Source organism: Protomyctophum parallelum (assembly GCF_964188405.1).
Source record: "Protomyctophum parallelum genome assembly, chromosome: 19".
In the NCBI taxonomy this organism is placed as follows: domain Eukaryota; kingdom Metazoa; phylum Chordata; class Actinopteri; order Myctophiformes; family Myctophidae; genus Protomyctophum; species Protomyctophum parallelum.
The window spans coordinates 6,703,268-6,721,677 of NC_139717.1; the positions used below are offsets into that span (position 1 = coordinate 6,703,268).

Sequence of the window (18,410 nt, forward strand, 5' to 3'; positions counted from 1 at the left end):
GAGCAGGTTGGTGCCTGGCATGGTTTCCTCCTCCGCCGTCTGTGTATGAATGTGAGTGAATGTGTGAATGTAATGCACATTGTAAAGCACTTTGGATAAAGGCGCTATATGCATACAGTAGATATCCCATATTAAAATGGCCTAGTCAGTGGCTGGGCGGGCGGGCAGGTGAACGTCACAAACGTAACATGCACACTTGCAAGGCGTTGCACCGTTGGTCCAATCCGCACCAAACTTGGCACAAACACTGATCAGGGATCTGCCACCGGAGTAGCCTGCACACCAGGGCAGGGGCCATGTGTGCCACAGGTGCACCATCGCTCCAATCCTCACCAAACCTCATCATGGCATAAACACTGATCAGGGATCTGCCGCCAGAATATCACATTATGGGCCCCCGGGGGGGGGGGGGGGGGCAGTCTGGTCCGGCCGGGTCTCATAATACAATCTGCTTTATTTTCTGATATAAAGCCATTGATCATAAAGTTCTTGTTTGTTTTTGTTCGCCCACCGGCCCACAGGTCACGCCCACAGCTGTGAGGCGGCCCAGGAGCTAAGGGTTATATCACGTTACGTGACATGAGACACCGTCTCAATTGGGGCCTTTCAGCCAGGTAATTAGTGTTGGTGGCATGTGTGTTCCCATAGCGATGCAAATTACAGGGACGGGCGCACTCACCCTCATTTCTACACACAAACACACACACACACACACACACACACACACACACGTAACCACACACAATCACACAGGCACACACACACACACACACACACACACACACACACACACACACACAGAGGCACACAAATAAAGACAATGTGACCCAAGGAGTTAGCCACATTCCCTGACCATTACAGGGAAAAGACAATGGGTCTGGCTTGTTAAAATAGGCTCCCTCCCAGCAGGGGGAAGGAGCAGCAGGGGCAGCTGTCCCATAGTCAGGGAGATCAAGGCTCAATGGATCCGTCAGCCTCGGGAGCCGCTTATATCCAGAGGTGGTGAAACTCATTATCAGAGTCATATAGAGGAACAATTCTTTGAGGAATTTCCTCTTTATTTTATTTTATTTGCCTGGCTGGTCAGTGAGTGACATCCGCAGGGAGGGGGACTTTCATGTGAAATGGTATTACTAATGAACCCACTGATTTATTATGCGCATAGTAATATTATGGTACGTTGGTTTGTTGATGTCAGCGGTTTCTGTGCGACGAAGCGTCAAATAGACAAAATGATTGATTCCTTATACTGAACTGATTTTTTTTATAATGTTTTATTGCAATTAACTTGTGGATTATATGATATATTCTAAAGCTTGTAGTTGTTTTTTTTTTACATTTCTTAATGGACCACCTGATGGAGACAGAGACAGAGGCCCCCATGAACTCATCCTACAAAATGTAGGTGTCAGATTTCTTGGAGATATCTTTTTGTTCTGTAGGAGCAGTGGCGTGCACAGATAGACACTAGGGGGTGCTAGAGCACCCCCTGCCCTTTTGGCAATTTTGCTCTTAAAAAAAAAAGAAAAAAAAAAAAGTTCTCTTTTTAATTTGTAGTGTGTGGACCATGGTGACATTGATCAAATCTTGATAAAAAACGCTTCTACTATATTATTTAGGCCCCCACAATCTAAAGCTATGTTTCTATGTCAGTGGTTCTTCGATTAAAAAGAAAATAGCAGACCTACAAGCTCGTAGCGCGCCACTCGGTGGCGCGCTATGAGCTTGTAGATCTGCTATTTTTCAATAGTTAAAGCTCCAAAATGGGTTCCCGCCCCAAAATGCGCTGCACAAGGTGCCCTTTTTTCACTTGAGCACCTGTCCCTCTAAATGTCTGTGCACGCCACTGTGTAGGAGGCTATAGCTGTCTGTCTGTCCGGAGCAAATCTCATAAAGCCCTTTGCTCGATATTCAGTAGGTCATATTTAATATTGACCTATACTTGCTCCTGTGGGAGAAATTCAGTTTCTGCTCAAACCAGTTGAAACTGCTTTATAGTGCTCAATATGTGCTGAAACGTGGAGCAGTAGTTTAAGTGTCTTGCTTTAATATCAACAAAGTCCACAATCACGACACCAGAGGGAGTTCAACAAACCACGTGCAACCCAGATTCGGCCCAAACAAGGGATTCAATCAATTTAGCTTCCTATGCCACTAAAATGTGGAACGCCCTACCAACAGCCATTAAGAAATGTGAATCCCTAGACTCCTTCAAAACCAAAAGAGCACTTACGGACGGCTGCAATTCGAAACTGGCCTCTGTAAAAAAGTCAGTATCGCCTTTTTTTCCATACTGTACATGTTTTTCCTTTTTCCTTTATTTAACTGTATATTATGATGATTTCCTTTTTTTTCATAGAAGTGTATATTTGTACGTCTTTAATGTTCTGATGAATTGAAAATGGAGTACCCTGATGTAAACCAGTCGAGTTTTATCCTCGTAACAGATTTTGTATTGACCTTCGTTTGAACTGTACCCATTCTACAAACTGTGAATACAATTTTCAATCAATCAATCAATCAATCAATCAATCAATCAATCAATCGCTCAAGGACGCTTCGACCAGTCTTGTTCAACACATTGCTGGCCAGGCCTGGGGTTCGATTCCAGGATCCTCTAAGCATTCAGCTACAGTCGTACCCCCTGCACAGCAGGGGTACCATGGAGCTACTGCTAAAGATCCATGCATATTTTACATATGTTTGGCTTCTTCTTATTTAACTTGGACTATAAAATAATGAAAGTCAAAGGGGATCAAATCAGGAGTCATCATTTGGAGTCATATTATATTATGTCATACGGTCATAGACAATGATCGATGTTCAGATGTTTTGTAAATGCACTTGCATTTGTAGTTGTTTTTTCTGTGATGTGTGTTTATGTTTAAAAACAAAAACATACATCAAATACAAACATACATCACATTTTTACATCAAATTGTAAATTATCGCAATCCAACGTTGACAATGGCCACATTGTCAAAGTTTTGCATTGAGCCTCTGAACCTTGTCCATCAAAGGATGGACAAGGTCTCTACCACGACAGACCTTTAGTCCTATTTGCGTCTGTGCAACACAAACAAGTACACCAGGAACCTAGTGAACCAAAAGGCATTGTGGGTGGGGTGCCCATTCTCTCGCGGAATAATGATGACAAAACAGGAATTCTGACCTTGTTGGAAGGAACACATCCTGGGGCACGCTATAGCTACAAGAGAACAGAACAATAATAGGCTCGCCTAAAAATATGAGGGGCCAACAGCGGAGGTTTTCCATTACAAAGGCCTTGGGACTTGGGTCTTGCAGAGGACGAGGACTGGGGGGGGGGGCGGGTGGGTGTAGAGGGTGTCTATTCACGAGACATGAGTTCCACACAGATCGGGTTCCCTTAATTTAGGCCCATACCTGGAAACGGGGGAGAGAGCTGCTTTTGAAGTGCACTACGGCAGCCATTTTTATCCTCGTCCAGCCGTTTTCAAACACACCTGCTCGCATTGTGTCACGTCCAGTTTGCGGCTCTGTTCATCTTACTCCACCCGATCTCTCAGCAGCTGACCTTTCCTTTTGAACCCCTGGTTCCTCATCTGAACGGAGCCAGCAGGCCATACTCATTCACAGCTCTATGCTGGTTCCACTCCTCATCTGAACGGAGCCAGCAGGCCATACTCATTCACAGCTCACAGCTCTATGCTGGACAGATCTGCTCAACTCAGAAGGAATCTCAAACAAAAGGCTGGGGGTGACATGACATGACACCATGAACGTGGAAGCTCATGTCACAAATGTTGGCCCTTGATGATTGTTTCACAGATATGAAACAGATATGATATCGCACCAGTTTATTTAATCTCAGTCTTAACTCAACGTCTCTTAAACGTGTAGCAGCTGATCTGACAAGTGCTGTACTATAGTTGTGAATAAGTATTACGTTAAGTCTGTTCTACCAAAGTGTCATTTCAGAGGCTCACCTCAATTTCAAATGAGTCCTTTTAGACATTGTAACGTGGAGGCTTTCACACTGAGAAGCCTCTTTCCTCCGATAAGGGATATAACACAATTCATCATCAATCACAATCATATCAACGTTTTCATAGGCTAGAAAATATTTTAAAAATTATTATTTCACGGTTGCAACTAAGCAATAAATGACTCTTCATGTGACCACCACGCTCTGACTGTAGGTGGCGCTACCCGTTCAAAACCGTTAAAAATAACGGTAGTAGTGGGTCGCACACACCAAGACTTCAGTTCAAAATATTTATTTCGTTTTTGAACAGGGACAAATGTTTCGGCTATCCAGCCTTCATCAGTGTGCAACAGTTGCAAGCAAGACGTGACGCAAACATGAACCTAGCAATTAACTAGTAGAAAAATGACATCTCTTGAGATGTCATTAAAAGAAGGTCCACTGGCACCTGAAGCAGCTCCACAGTATCCATGACTCGGTGCATTGTCCGTTCACTCCTCACACATCACGACCTTATCCAACACAACGCAACACAACATGCAGACTTCTGTGGCACGTTATCGAGAGTCCTGGCGACAAGCGGTACTATTTTCTAATCCCTGCTCGTGTGGGAGGATTTAGGAGCGTCCCCAAGACGAGTGGGGTGGTGAGGGTGACTGTCTGAGCATCCCAAACGGTGCATGGATCGATAATGGGGCCGTCGCGCCCCACACCCCGAGTCCGCTAACAGAGGAGCAGCAGGCACCTTGGCTAAGTGCATTCCCCGGGGCCCGCGGGCTCTCGTCCAGGGCCCCGACCCAAATCCCTGCTTGACCCCTGCTGATAAACTATGCTATGGATAGACCACTTCAAGGTTCTTTTCTATTCTCTGTTTTAAGAATTAGGGTTATTCCACAGTTTAAATAACATTGACTGAATCTGAAAATGGTCCCCGTGTGAGCAGACTCCATGATGTTACAATCATATCAGCTGTATTTGTACAAATAAGTAGCAAAAATGATATCGGTGTTATGTATTATTTAATGGCACTATGGCAGCAATACTGAGCCGTAATATCCAAATTATAAATCAACTGATATGTATTAGAAGGAGTGACAGGAGTGACAGGAGTGATAAAATGGGTGTATGACAGTCATAGTAAATGATGATGAATGAACTAGAGACATGTGAGGCAGAAACACACAGAGAGAAAGAGAGAGACAGCAGGAATGACAAAAGTGGGGGGACAGACAGACAGGAAGAAGATCCAAGGCTCTATGACCTATAGGGAAGCTCCAGTTTTGGCATTGGGCTAAGCCCAAGGAAGTCTGGCTTGCCTCAGCCGCCTGCGGACGTTAATTTGGCATGACTGAGAGGGCCCCGGACCAACGTGTTCTTGGAAGGATGGGATTAACACGTCGTGGTCGCCTCAGGACCAGTAGATAAGGGTTTGGGCCCTTTTTAAAGGAGACCCGGCCGTTCAACTGGAGTCCTTGAAAGTATAAGGTATTACAGGCCCTGGCATGAAGGTTCTCTTCACTACAATTTATAACTTTTGTCCTGATGTGTCATAATGTGTGATTTAACTTATTTAAGTAAATAAAAACGGTTATACTCGTGAAACTCATCATGCTGTTGAACTCTCCCCCTCCAGACTCACATTTCCTTGGCTGATCTGAGTTCAAAAGCTGAACAAACTGATAAGAACCAAAGCGAACCAGGGCAAAGGAAAAGGCTGTTGAATTCCTGTTCTGTTCTTTGGCTCTATAGAAGTGTCTATGTGTACGTCTCTAAATGTTTTGATGAATTGACCCTCTTGTAAACAAGTGTAATGCTTAATTGGGTCGTCCACTCACAGTTAACAGTCTTTATATTGAGTTTGGGCTTGAAATGTACTGTAATTCTGCAAACTGTTAATAAATATTTCAATCAATCAATCAATCAGTCAATCAATCTGTAGGCTACTCACTGTCATTTACATTCAAATGCCTGCATGGTATTTAGAACATGTTTGTGCAAAATTGTCAGGCCGGTGGCCTAGTGGTCCAAGAGTGCATGCCACATATACAGTAGGCTCTGGCCTGACAGTGTGTTGCGTGTTCTAGTCCTGTTGCTGCATGTCTCTCCCCTTCTCTCTCTTCCTCTTTCCTGTCAATCTTCACTTGAAACTATCAATAAAGGCAGAAAAAACTAATCTTTAAAAACAAAAAGTATATGTTTGTATTATGTTCAGCAACCACATTATAGGGAAAAGGTGGTTTAACCTCATGAACACTCACAAACATCTGCTGTCTGCCATGTCTCTGCCTGTTTGTCTACTGCTAGCCCCTCAGAGACTGAATACTTGTGATCAGGGGACACCAACAGGTCCGTGGCAAAGACTCGGTCTTGTCCGTGGCAACATTTTGGATTTTCTGCTAGTTTTACACACCTTTATAAATGTTCTTATTTTTTATCATAACACCCACTTACTGAATGTCAAGTCTCCAGGTTTTCTTCAGAATATGTACAGTATGACAATTATTTACTATCACTATGGCATATTAGGAGTCCAACTAATACTAGGTCGTTCTCAAATGTTTCATTTGCAAGGACCCCCTTAACTCTGAGAGTGTTCCATTTGAACACTCTCAGAGTTACAGACCTGCTATGGTCTATCTTTGTCTATATCTTTGTCCGCTCATGGCCGTGGCAAAAATGTCCATCACAAGCCAACATGGAGATGACCCCTGCTTGCGATCATAAGCCTCACTCTGCAGGAAATCTAATCTGGAGAATTTTGGGGGAAAATAAAAGAAATATGCGAGAGCATGAAATATTCATTTGGTTTGTGTCAAACGCTCAAACCATCATGGATCAGTTCCTGCCTTCTTAGAGCAACTAAATTAATCATGTGCATGGGTTTCTTCTGAGTGCTAGATCTCTCCCACAGAGCCAAGCGTAGACTTACTCATTCTTTGGCGTCTGTGTAGTAGTGTGTATGTTATGTGTACTGTTGTTGTACATCATAGCTGGGAAGTAACAGCAGAAGCAACTGATCTTGTGGGGACATTGGTCTGATCCCCATGAGAAAAAAGGGGTGTTTTTTTATGGGTAGACCTAAAGGGATTTTTAGATTTGGGTAACAATGTATGGTTTAGGATTCTGGTAGTCTCCGTCAAATTCAAGGGAAAAGAGGGTGCTGTTTTTCCTTTATTTTTTGACGATGGGTTCTCAGATTGAGGTTCTGGTGTTGGGTTCAGGTTAATTAATTATAATTATAATTATAATTTAACATAAGGGAAGGGGTTTTGGATTAGGGTTAGTGGTTATGATTAAGGTTAAGGTTTGGCAAATCACACCCATGTGAAGTGAGGGGCGCTCTTGTCGTCATACATCTAACAATACAAAAATGAATATACTTCTTCATGAATTAAATTGTCAACTTCTGTTATTATCATTTAACCATGATACAATTTTTTTTAAACTCATCTTTTCACCATGATCATGTAAGATGACAACTGAATTTATGTATATATATATATATATATATATATATAATATAAGCCCCTCACTTCACACGAGTGTGATTTCTATTTCTCTTTTTCAGCTTATGTAATAGTGGAGATTTTGCGGACTTTTCTGGGTCATGTAAATTATACTTATTTCATTTGCACGCCGGTGTCGTGCACCAAAAATAGCTAATCTACAACCTCACAACGCGTCACACTGCTACATGTTGCTATCTTAAACTGTCTGTACAGTACACACACAGTACACAACACCGTATATGCAATGAAGTATAAATTATAATGACTCCAGTACAATGCTTGAAATGGACCTTCCCTCCCAGCTTATCGGGCCCTGCAGCTTGGCCAATATAAATGGGAAAGACGCCGGTTCCTCTTTATGGGTCCCCACATTGTTTGGTCTAGGCCCTGTATTTAGTCAGATGTAAATCAGCTAGCAAAAGTGTTACATCCTGTCCTTGTGTTGTGGGTGGGAGTACGGGGCTCCTTTGGGGGAGGAAGTTGGACCAGTCGAGATTGCAATTCAACATAATCTTTTCCATTATGAAGCATGTTCGATGTAAGCAGCTATAGGTGACATCATCCAGCTTCCTTCTAAGGGCCTGGTTAGCGAGACAGGGCCCTTATACACCCACCTTATTCATTACTCAGCATTTTATGAATGGGAAACCTCGTCAAGCTAATGTTTTATGTGATAAGAGACATTGTTGGGTCCGAATACACAGTTTAAGCTTCAGAGTGAAAGAAAACCTTGTGTGTGTCACTGGGTCTGTCTAATCTATCTATCCATCTATCTATCTTCTATAACTGAGAAAACATTTGACACACTTGTAAAGTCTAACCCTTAGCCTACACGTTTGATTTGAACGCTTAAACTAAGCACATAAACATAATGGTAAATGGTGCATTTATATAGCGCCTTTATCCAAGGCGCTTTACATAGATAATGACTTCAAATTCCTATGAGATATAGTTAAATTGGGTCATACAACCTATTTTCTTCCCTCCCTCAGAGAGATGGGCTCCACAGAGGACCTGCATCTATATACTGCCTAATTAATTCAGGGGGCATGCACCCCCTTGATGGGTGATTAGTGTCTATGTTTTGTAAACAGTGTACTTACTGTAGGCCGTACCTGATAAATAATCATAGATCAAAGTCCCATACCCTCACCGATAGACTGTAAAAGCCCTCACCTCAAGAAGTCTCAAGTACTCAACTTGGCCTGTTTTTTGTGGACCTTCATTTCAACCAGATGTTTTGTTTTTGACCTGGGACCATCACAGACATTAGGCTATACTGCTGGACTTAGAGACATCACATAACATATAGGCTGCTATTCACTTATTTTCAGCTAGTAGTATGATAAAGAAAGTGCATTGCTCTAATAATCCTTTTGCTGATAAAAAACTATCTTTACACCTGGGAAAAACTGAATCCATTCTGTTTGGATCAGTAATCTTAGCAAGGCAGATGGCTTCTTGGTTAGAGTGGGTGACAGTATTTTCACACGAAAAGATGAAATTACCTACCTGGGTTCCATCCTGGAGGCAAATCTTTCCGGTGATAAAATAGCCACCAAGGCACCAACGTAGTCAAAAAAGTCAACCAAAGAACAAGATTCCTATACAGGATCTCCTCACTGCCTCACTGGTCAACAAAAACATCTTGAAGAGTGAAGACCCTAAACAGGAGACCTCGTACAAGGTTTCTTTGACTATGCATGCACCTCTTGGTACCACAGCACCTCAAAGGCTCCAGACTTCCCAAAACCAACTGGTCAGGCAGGCTGGCTACTACTTGGCCTCACTCCCCTAAGAACCCACCTCACCCCTGCCCACTTTGACAGGCTGTCCACACCCACAACACCAGAGGAAGTTCAACAATGTGCAACCCAGATTCGGCACAAACAAGGGACTAAATTCATTTCGCTTCTATGCCACCAAAATATGGAACGCCCTACCAACAGTCATTAAGACATGTGAATCCCTTGACTCCTTCAAAACCGCTCTCAAAGGGCACCTATACGGACGGCTGCAGTTCAAAACTGGCCCCCGTAAAATCTGAATCCCCCCACCCACCCCTTTTCCCCCTCACTGTATATGTTTTTTTTCCGTGTTTACCTCCTCTATGATGATTTCCTGTTTTTGGCTTAACAGAAGTGTATATTAATAGTAATACCATACGTCTCTAAATGTTACGATGAATTGAACATGGTGGACCCTATTGTAAACAAGTGTAATGCTTTATTATTATGGTGTCGTCCACAGTTCACAGTTTTGTATTGCTCAGAGCTGTGCTTGAGATGTACTGTAATTCTCCAATCTGTTATTTCAATCAATCAATCAATCAAACAAACAAAGTCAAAATAAAACGTGTTTGCTCTATGTGTCCTTTTTAGGCTTTTTTGTTGATTGATTGATTGAAATATTTATTTATTATTATTATTATTATTTAACAGTTTGCAGAATTACAGTACATTTCAAGCACGTGCTCAATACCTTCTTCTTTTTTCTTTTTTTTTTGTATATTAAAGAATATAAAGAACATTTTTGTTTGCGTGCAAATATAGTTTGAACTCCCCCCAGATCTACATTATGTTATTATCGTATAATATAAATTGAATTTGTTTTATCGCGCTGTCCCTCCTAGGCTTCCGTAGAGAAATTCCTTCACTGCGCTTGCAGTTGTGCAGCTAACCAGGGAGAGAGTGGTCTTTTCAGTGCACTAAAGGGGGAGAAGCAGTGCGTTGGGCCGCCAAGCCAGCCAGTATGGAACAGATCAATAACATTGAAGTGGGGCCGTGCACCAACTCCAACTACCTGACCCCGTTCAGGGTGCACTACAATCAGGTGAGTCCAATTAAATACCCCTCACTTAGCTTTATCACTGGTCAAACTGCGGGGCAACGTTTGGTACACCGGAATCAGTGACCTATTGAATACTGTGCCGCCCAGAGGTCGCTCGCTGTGTTTGGTGGTTTTCATTGATTCATCCTCCGACGGTTATTGTCTTTGTGTGGGGGGGATAGTGAAATATTTACCATTTAGATCAACTGCTAAAAGATTTAAAAAAAAAAAAAAAAAAAAAAAAAAGTGTTGCCTTGTTTAAAAGCCCCGTTAGTCAAAACATTAAGACATGCATCTATACGACTGGAGTCACTTGATTCGATAGGTCACCATTGTGGAGGTATCGCATAGCCCAACCCCCTCCCATTCATTTAGCATCTCTTGCTAGTATAGCAGGACCAGCCAGTTAACCTTAAAAGCAAAGGGACGCTGATGATATGATAGCACAGCTGCATTGATTCGTATTAGGTTGCACTGCTTAAATAATGCCGTGGCTTTTTGTGATGTTTTGGACAACGGGCTGTCCCGATTATCACAACAAGGAAATACTTTAAAAATGTAGCCTCGGGGCAGATGGGGGGGGGAGACAGATTTAGGTTAGCACAGTGACAGTCAGTCAGTGACTAGTGGGCTTGTTGTTAGGTTGGTTCCCCCAGCATCATTCATCACGATAAGACCACATGCTTTACATTAGGTCAGCTATAACCAGTTGGAAATTAGGCAGGTCCAGACTTCAGGAGAGTCGACACTGTCTGGGAGTCAAGATTGCAGTTGACTTTTTAAGTGCTGTGGCTGGCAAACTGAACTGGCAAGGCAGTCTGTACACTCCTTTGTTGTTTTATTGTTTTGATGATCAGGGTTGAAAACTTGAAATGATAATAAAAGTCAGTTCCAGACAGTGACACACAGGAAACGAGCGCTGTACAATATTATTGGGTTTAGGGTTATCCTTTTAGCATTAAATCTGTCCCACTGACTGCCTTTTTTTTGTGTGCAAAACTAGAAGTAAAGTATTTAATCAAAAAGACAATGTACATACTGTATTTTACTGTACATAAATAGACTCACTCCCCAAGTGTTGACACCAACACAGGCATGTTGGTGTCAGGGAGACATAGACCTTTACAGACCTGTACAGGTGTGTGTGTGTGTGTGTGTGTGTGTGAATGAATGATTAGGGCCGATTCATACTCCTATTTTACAGCTGTTTTGGCGCTGTAGTGCCGAAATGATTTCGGCTCGTCAGATATTTTCAGTAGCACCGAAGAGCCGACTTTAGGATGGTACCCCCCCCCCCCCCCCCCCCGAACCTCAAATGACGTCACATTGTAGGCTCTAGTAGCGCCGAACCGACTTTTATTCGGCTCTAAAATAGGAATATGAATCGGCCCTTAGTTTCAGAATCCAAGGGAGATTCTGTACTGTAGTTGCATAGAGAGAGAGAAAGTCACCTTCTTGAGATGTCTGCCTTCCTAGTCCTGCAGTCACATCACTGAGTCATCATGCACACACACACACACACACACACACACACACACACACACACACAAACACACACCATAGCTCATCCAGCCCCATAATCTCCTCGGAAGGGAGGAACACTGCATGTGCAATTTTCCAATTGTGCATGAGACCTAAATCTGTTTTGTCTGTCCTCCCGCTTTTAATTTAAGAGAGATTAGATTACCCCCCTAAAGTGTAGAATAATAACGCTGAACACGTTGACATCGGTGACGGAAACCCAGTGACCTGAACAAAAATGCAGAAATCCACCAGGATGACCTTATTTCCTGACTGTGTGTTAAAAAATATGTCATTCTTCTGGAGTGCTGGTTGTTCCACCCATAGTGGCACATAGGGATAGAAAACTGGCAAATTGCTACACATAATCCTGTATATCCCATTCTGACCTGAGATCAGATTCATACGAGTTTTCCACTGGACACACACTGGTCTGATTAACCCATTCTGACCTGAGATCAGGTTCTAAAAAAAAAATAGCAGACCTACAAGCTCGTATCGCGCCACTCGGTGGCGCGATATGAGCTTGTAGATCTGCTATTTTTCAATAGCTAAAGCATAACATGATGCCAACACCAAAATGGGTGCCCGGTCAGAATGGGATATATATATATATATATATATATATAAACAAAATGCATAGGAAATTAATCAACATTGTGACTGATGACATCATTACTGCAATGTGGATGGACAATTGGAGGCCTGGTGTAGTAAAGTATTTGGTGACCATCCCAGTGTAGGTGAAACAAGAGCCTAGTTCGTTGTACACCTCACGCATAGTGAGCAGGGAGACTCAGGGGAGCCAATGTGGTGGGAGTGATGATCACACTGCCCTGCTGCACCAAACAATGACAATTCAAGGAGACAGCAGAGGTGTGTGTGTGTGTGTGTGTGTGTGTGTGTGTGACTGTGTGTGTGTGTGTGTGTGTGTGTGTGTGTGTGTGTGTCCTTGTAACTAGGATGTTAAAGTAACGAGGTCAGTTGAGAGATGGGACCGTCCCAAATATCTTTTAGTCAAGCTTCTGATATTCTGCACATTTTGCAAAAGGTCAATATCCCAATCCTTCTGAATTAAATAGCCAATAAATCAAACAAAGGGAAGGCTCTTTGACATTGAGGCTGAATTAACAACACACACTGTAGTGGTATTAAGTCACTCCCAAGCCGGCCTGAAACCTGCTGGAGGACCATAGGTACTGCAGCGTGTTACATCTGGGCCAGACGCATGATGAACTTGTGAAAATGATTTAGTCCAATGGGTTTGACTCACGAGCTTGTGCACATTTCTTTTTGAGTGGTGCTAGCCACTCCTATGTGGAGCTAAGTGTGTATGTATGTGCACGTAGCTGCAAAACCTCAAGTGCCCCCCCCCCCCCACACACACCCACACACACACAGAGAGGCTAGGGAGGAGTACAGTACAGTACAGCACCACTCACTTCAGACGGGTCTGATTTTAACTATGGTCGCTCCTCAGCATTTTATGAATGGGGAAACCTCATCAAGCTAATGTTTTTTGTGATAAGAGACACTGTTGGGTCCAAATACACAGTTTAAGCTTCAGAGTGAAAGAAAAACTTGTGTGTGGGTCTGTCTAATCTATCCATCAAAAGGGGTTCCCGCGCAAAATGGGTTAATACCATAGACTGTAAAAAATATGGACAAAGCGTTCCCCGGGTCTAACATGAACGTAAAATGAAGCCTGTAATAATATGCTAATTCCTGATGTAAGTCGCCATCTTTGGTACCAGCTGGCCATTGGCTGGCTCCGTTTTGTATACCAGCTGGTCATTGGCTGCCCAGACAACGAGGCGGGACTTCCCCCCTTCTTCTCCGTTGGTTTTTATTTTGACTCGAGTGGGAGGGGAATCCCGATCATAGACTGTAATGGTAGCCACGCCCCTCAGAACATACGCGATGGTTTTTTTTCTTTATGGTCATTTTTTTAATTAATGGGACCATAATTTTCCAAAAAGAATATTATGACATTAGAAATGAGACTTTAAACTAGTGACTGGAAGAAGAAAGTATTCATGACCATGTTTATTAAGGTAATACAGTCTAGGTGAAGTTGGGCCAAAATACATGGGCCTCTATGGAGCTATGGGGCTTTTTGGGTCCGGTCCTGCGCCACAACAGGCCATTATATGAACTACCGATTTCAAATGAGGCTTCACGAAATATCTGGCTGACTGCCCCCCTGGTTAATACGCGGCACAGTTGAGAAGCAGGAGTTAAACTTTATTAATCTGGTGTCAGCTGAGGTTAGATGCAAGGAAGTTTAGAGAAGGAAAGGTCATGGTCACCAGGTCACGTGACTGGACACTTTTTTAAGAACACTTTCATGGGAGCCCGGAAGTTCCATGAATACAGACAGGTCAGTGAGTGAATGGAGCCGGCTGGACCAGCTCATAACAAACATTATTTCTGAACAATTGAGCCCTTTTTCTCATATAATTGTTTCCGGAGGCGGCGGTGGCTCAGGGGTAGAGTGGCTGGATGGCAACCGCAAGGTTGCCAGTTCGAACCCTGTGGGCTCCCCCAGAGTTAGTGTCGAAGTGTCCTTGAGCAAGACACTGAACCCCTAATTGCTCCTGATGTGCTGGCTAGTGCCATGCATGGTTTCTGCCGCCGGTGTATGAATGTGTGTGTGAATGGGTGAATTGATGCACAATCTATGTAAAGCGCCTTGGATAAAGGCGCTATATAAATGCACCATTTATCATTTAGGAATATAAAAGGAGACACAGGTTGTTTTCTAATCACTTTGCTTTTCGATGTGCACAGAGTGCACAGTATATCATTTTATCTGAGGATCTGAACAGCAGCAGGTATCGTTTCTGGCTCTGAGGTATCGCGTGATTTGACTGACAGACAGGAAACGGTGGGAAATCTCGCGATACTTGGTACATTCAGAAAGGTACTTTGTGCTCTTTAGATACCATGGGCTGTATTTTGCGTGTCTTAAGTACCAGGTCTTATTCCCTAACTTGAGTAAACTAAAGACCTGGAGGCGTGATCAATGCCATTTGGCTATTCTGAGTGGCCAAAGAGCATTGATCACGCCTCCAGGTCTTTAGTTTACTCAAGTTAGGGAATAAGACCTGGTACTTAAGACACGCAAAATACAGCCCCATACCTCTATAAAATTACACAGTGTACACGTCGAAAAGCAACACGGCAGACAATAATGTGTTACATGTCTTCTGTTATTTTCCAGAAGCGATTACAACATACTTTTCAGATAGTCGACATTTCTCGTTTAAAAAAAATCATTTTTTTTTGTGGTCTCGTAAAACATTCTAATTTGTTATGATTGGAGTTTTTGATTTTCATGAGCTGTACGCCATAATCATCAAGATTAAAACAAAAAAAAGGTTTTAAATACTTCACTTCATGCACAATGAATTGAGAATGTATGAAAGTTTCACCTTTTGAATTATATTAATTCATTCTATTAACTTTTACACAATATTCTAATTCATTGAGATGGACCTGTATAGCGTGTCTTGAGTGTAGATGTGTTTGATAAGGTCAGATCGACCTATGGAGGTGGCCATATACAGTATGGAGTGTGTCATGAGTCGCGACGGACATGTGAGCTTGTAGATCTGCTATTTTCCCCACACACTGCACAGTGTATGATTGACACAGAATGTAAGCAGCGGGTGATCCCCAGGGAAAACAGTCTATATACAGTAGGCAATCTTCTCTATATACAGTCTATATATATCAGTCTATATACAGTCTATATACAGTAGGCAATCTTCTCTATATGCAGTCTCTATATACAGTCTATATACAGTGGGCAATCTTCTCTTGCGTGTTGGACATTTCTACCTCTGCGACACTAGAGCTCGAATGGCCAGATGGAACTCATTACCTCCCTTATACATACAGTACATGCACCCCCCCCCCCCCTCTGAGTCTATACATTTATGGAAAGATGTATGTTTGTTATTGCTTAAAAATGTAACTTTATAATTTGATCGGGACGTCACATAAGGTGCTTCTATGTAGTTGTTCAAAACTTACATAGTGCTGCTTTAACCCATTTTGGTGTTGGCATCATGTTATGCTATTTAAAAATAGCAGATCTATAAGCTCATAGCGCGCCACCGAGTGGCGCGATACGAGCTTGTAGGTCTGCTATTTTTTGAAAAATCTAAGAACGACAGACATTTTTAGAATCTGATCTCAGGTCAGAATGGGTTCATCAGACCAGTGTGTGTCCGGCGGAAACCTCGTATGAATCTGATCTCAGGTCAGAATGGGTTAAGTTAATATTGGTCTTCCAGCGGTGCTAATTGTGCAGGGCACAGTGCAACAAGGCAGCAGTGTTGTTTATTTTAGTTTCAGTCATAGTATCTTGGATAGTTTTCATTTTAGTTTTAGTCACATTTTAGTCACCTGCAATGTTTCAGTGTTAGTCTATTTTTAGTCGACTAAATATCACAGGATTTTAGTCGACTAAAATGCATTTTGGCGGGCCTTGATGCCGCCGAAATGACTGATTTGACACTTGCTGAAAATAGCCGATCTACAAGCTCACAGTGCCTAGCAGCGCCACGCATTGTGAGCTTGTAGATCTGCTATTTTCGGCATGCAACGAACATTTTTCGTCTTAGTTTTAGTCGACAAAAACAACACTGTGTACTACACTTCTGGTCCAGGGTTGTCCCGTTGCATCAGTCAGGTCTCAAAGGCCTGAGTGTGGCTCCCATTGGCCCTGAGCATCTATGACAGACAGGTGGTTGGTGCTCCCATTGGCCCTGAGCATCTATGACAGACAGGTGGTTGGTGAGGCTCCCATTGGCCCTGAGCATCTATGACAGACAGGTGGTTGGTGAGGCTCCATTGGCCCTGAGCATCTATGACAGACAGGTGGTTGGTGAGGCTCCATTGGCCCTGAGGGTCTATGACAGACAGGTGGTTGGTGCTCCTATTGGCCCTGATGGTCTATGACAGACAGGTGGTTGGTGAGGCTCCATTGGCCCTGAGCATCTATGACAGACAGGTGGTTGGTGCTCCCATTGGCCCTGAGCATCTATGACAGACAGGTGGTTGGTGAGGCTCCATTGGCCCTGATGGTCTATGACAGACAGGTGGTTGGTGAGGCTCCCATTGGCCCTGATGGTCTATGACAGACAGGTGGTTGGTGAGGCTCCATTGGCCCTGAGCATCTATGACAGACAGGTGGTTGGTGAGGCTCCATTGGCCCTGAGCATCTATGACAGACAGGTGGTTGGTGAGGCTCCATTGGCCCTGATGGTCTATGACAGACAGGTGGTTGGTGAGGCTCCATTGGCCCTGAGCATCTATGACAGACAGGTGGTTGGTGAGGCTCCATTGGCCCTGTTGGTCTATGACAGACAGGTGGTTGGTGAGGCTCCCATTGGCCCTGAGCATCTATGACAGACAGGTGGTTGGTGAGGCTCCATTGGCCCTGAGCATCTATGACAGACAGGTGGTTGGTGAGGCTCCCATTGGCCCTGAGCATCTATGACAGACAGGTGGTTGGTGAGGCTCCATTGGCCCTGAGCATCTATGACAGACAGGTGGTTGGTGAGGCTCCCATTGGCCCTGAGCATCTATGACAGACAGGTGGTTGGTGAGGCTCCATTGGCCCTGAGCATCTATGACAGACAGGTGGTTGGTGAGGCTCCCATTGGCCCTGAGCATCTATGACAGACAGGTGGTTGGTGAGGCTCCATTGGCTCTGAGGGTCTATTGACAGACAGGTGGTTGGTGAGGCTCCATTGGCCCTGAGGGTCTATGACAGACAGGTGGTTGGTGAGGCTCCGTTGGCTCTGAGGGTCTATTGACAGACAGGTGGTTGGTGAGGCTCCATTGGCCCTGAGGGTCTATGACAGACAGGTGGTTGGTGAGGCTCCATTGGCCCTGAGGGTCTATGACAGACAGGTGGTTGGTGAGGCTCCATTGGCCCTGAGCATCTATGACAGACAGGTGGTTGGTGAGGCTCCCATTGGCCCTGAGCATCTATGACAGACAGGTGGTTGGTGAGGCTCCCATTGGCCCTGAGCATCTATGACAGACAGGTGGTTGGTGAGGCTCCCATTGGCCCTGATGGTCTATGACAGACAGGTGGTTGGTGAGGCTCCTATTGGCCCTGATGGTCTATGACAGACAGGTGGTTGGTGAGGCTCCATTGGCCCTGAGCATCTATGACAGACAGGTGGTTGGTGAGGCTCCATTGGCCCTGAGCATCTATGACAGACAGGTGGTTGGTGAGGCTCCATTGGCTCTGAGGGTCTATGACAGACAGGTGGTTGGTGAGGCTCCATTGGCCCTGAGCATCTATGACAGACAGGTGGTTGGTGAGGCTCCATTGGCCCTGAGCATCTATGACAGACAGGTGGTTGGTGAGGCTCCATTGGCCCTGATGGTCTATGACAGACAGGTGGTTGGTGAGGCTCCATTGGCCCTGAGCATCTATGACAGACAGGTGGTTGGTGAGGCTCCATTGGCCCTGAGCATCTATGACAGACAGGTGGTTGGTGAGGCTCCATTGGCCCTGAGGGTCTATGACAGACAGGTGGTTGGTGAGGCTCCATTGGCCC

The 18,410-nt window shown here is 44.0% G+C and overlaps 1 protein-coding gene across 1 annotated transcript in view; it reads left to right on the forward strand.

Moving 5' to 3' along the window:
* Positions 1 to 10,163: 10,163 nt before the first annotated feature.
* The window catches only part of nudt14 (nudix (nucleoside diphosphate linked moiety X)-type motif 14), a gene marked incomplete at its 3' end in the record, with an annotated part of 48,978 nt that continues 40,731 nt past the window's right edge, over positions 10,164 to 18,410 (forward strand). The window contains exon 1 of the mRNA XM_083790212.1: positions 10,164 to 10,308. Within this exon, the coding sequence (XP_083646338.1) occupies positions 10,228 to 10,308 (81 nt within the window). The 5' untranslated portion in view covers positions 10,164 to 10,227. The remainder of the gene's footprint in view (positions 10,309 to 18,410) is intronic.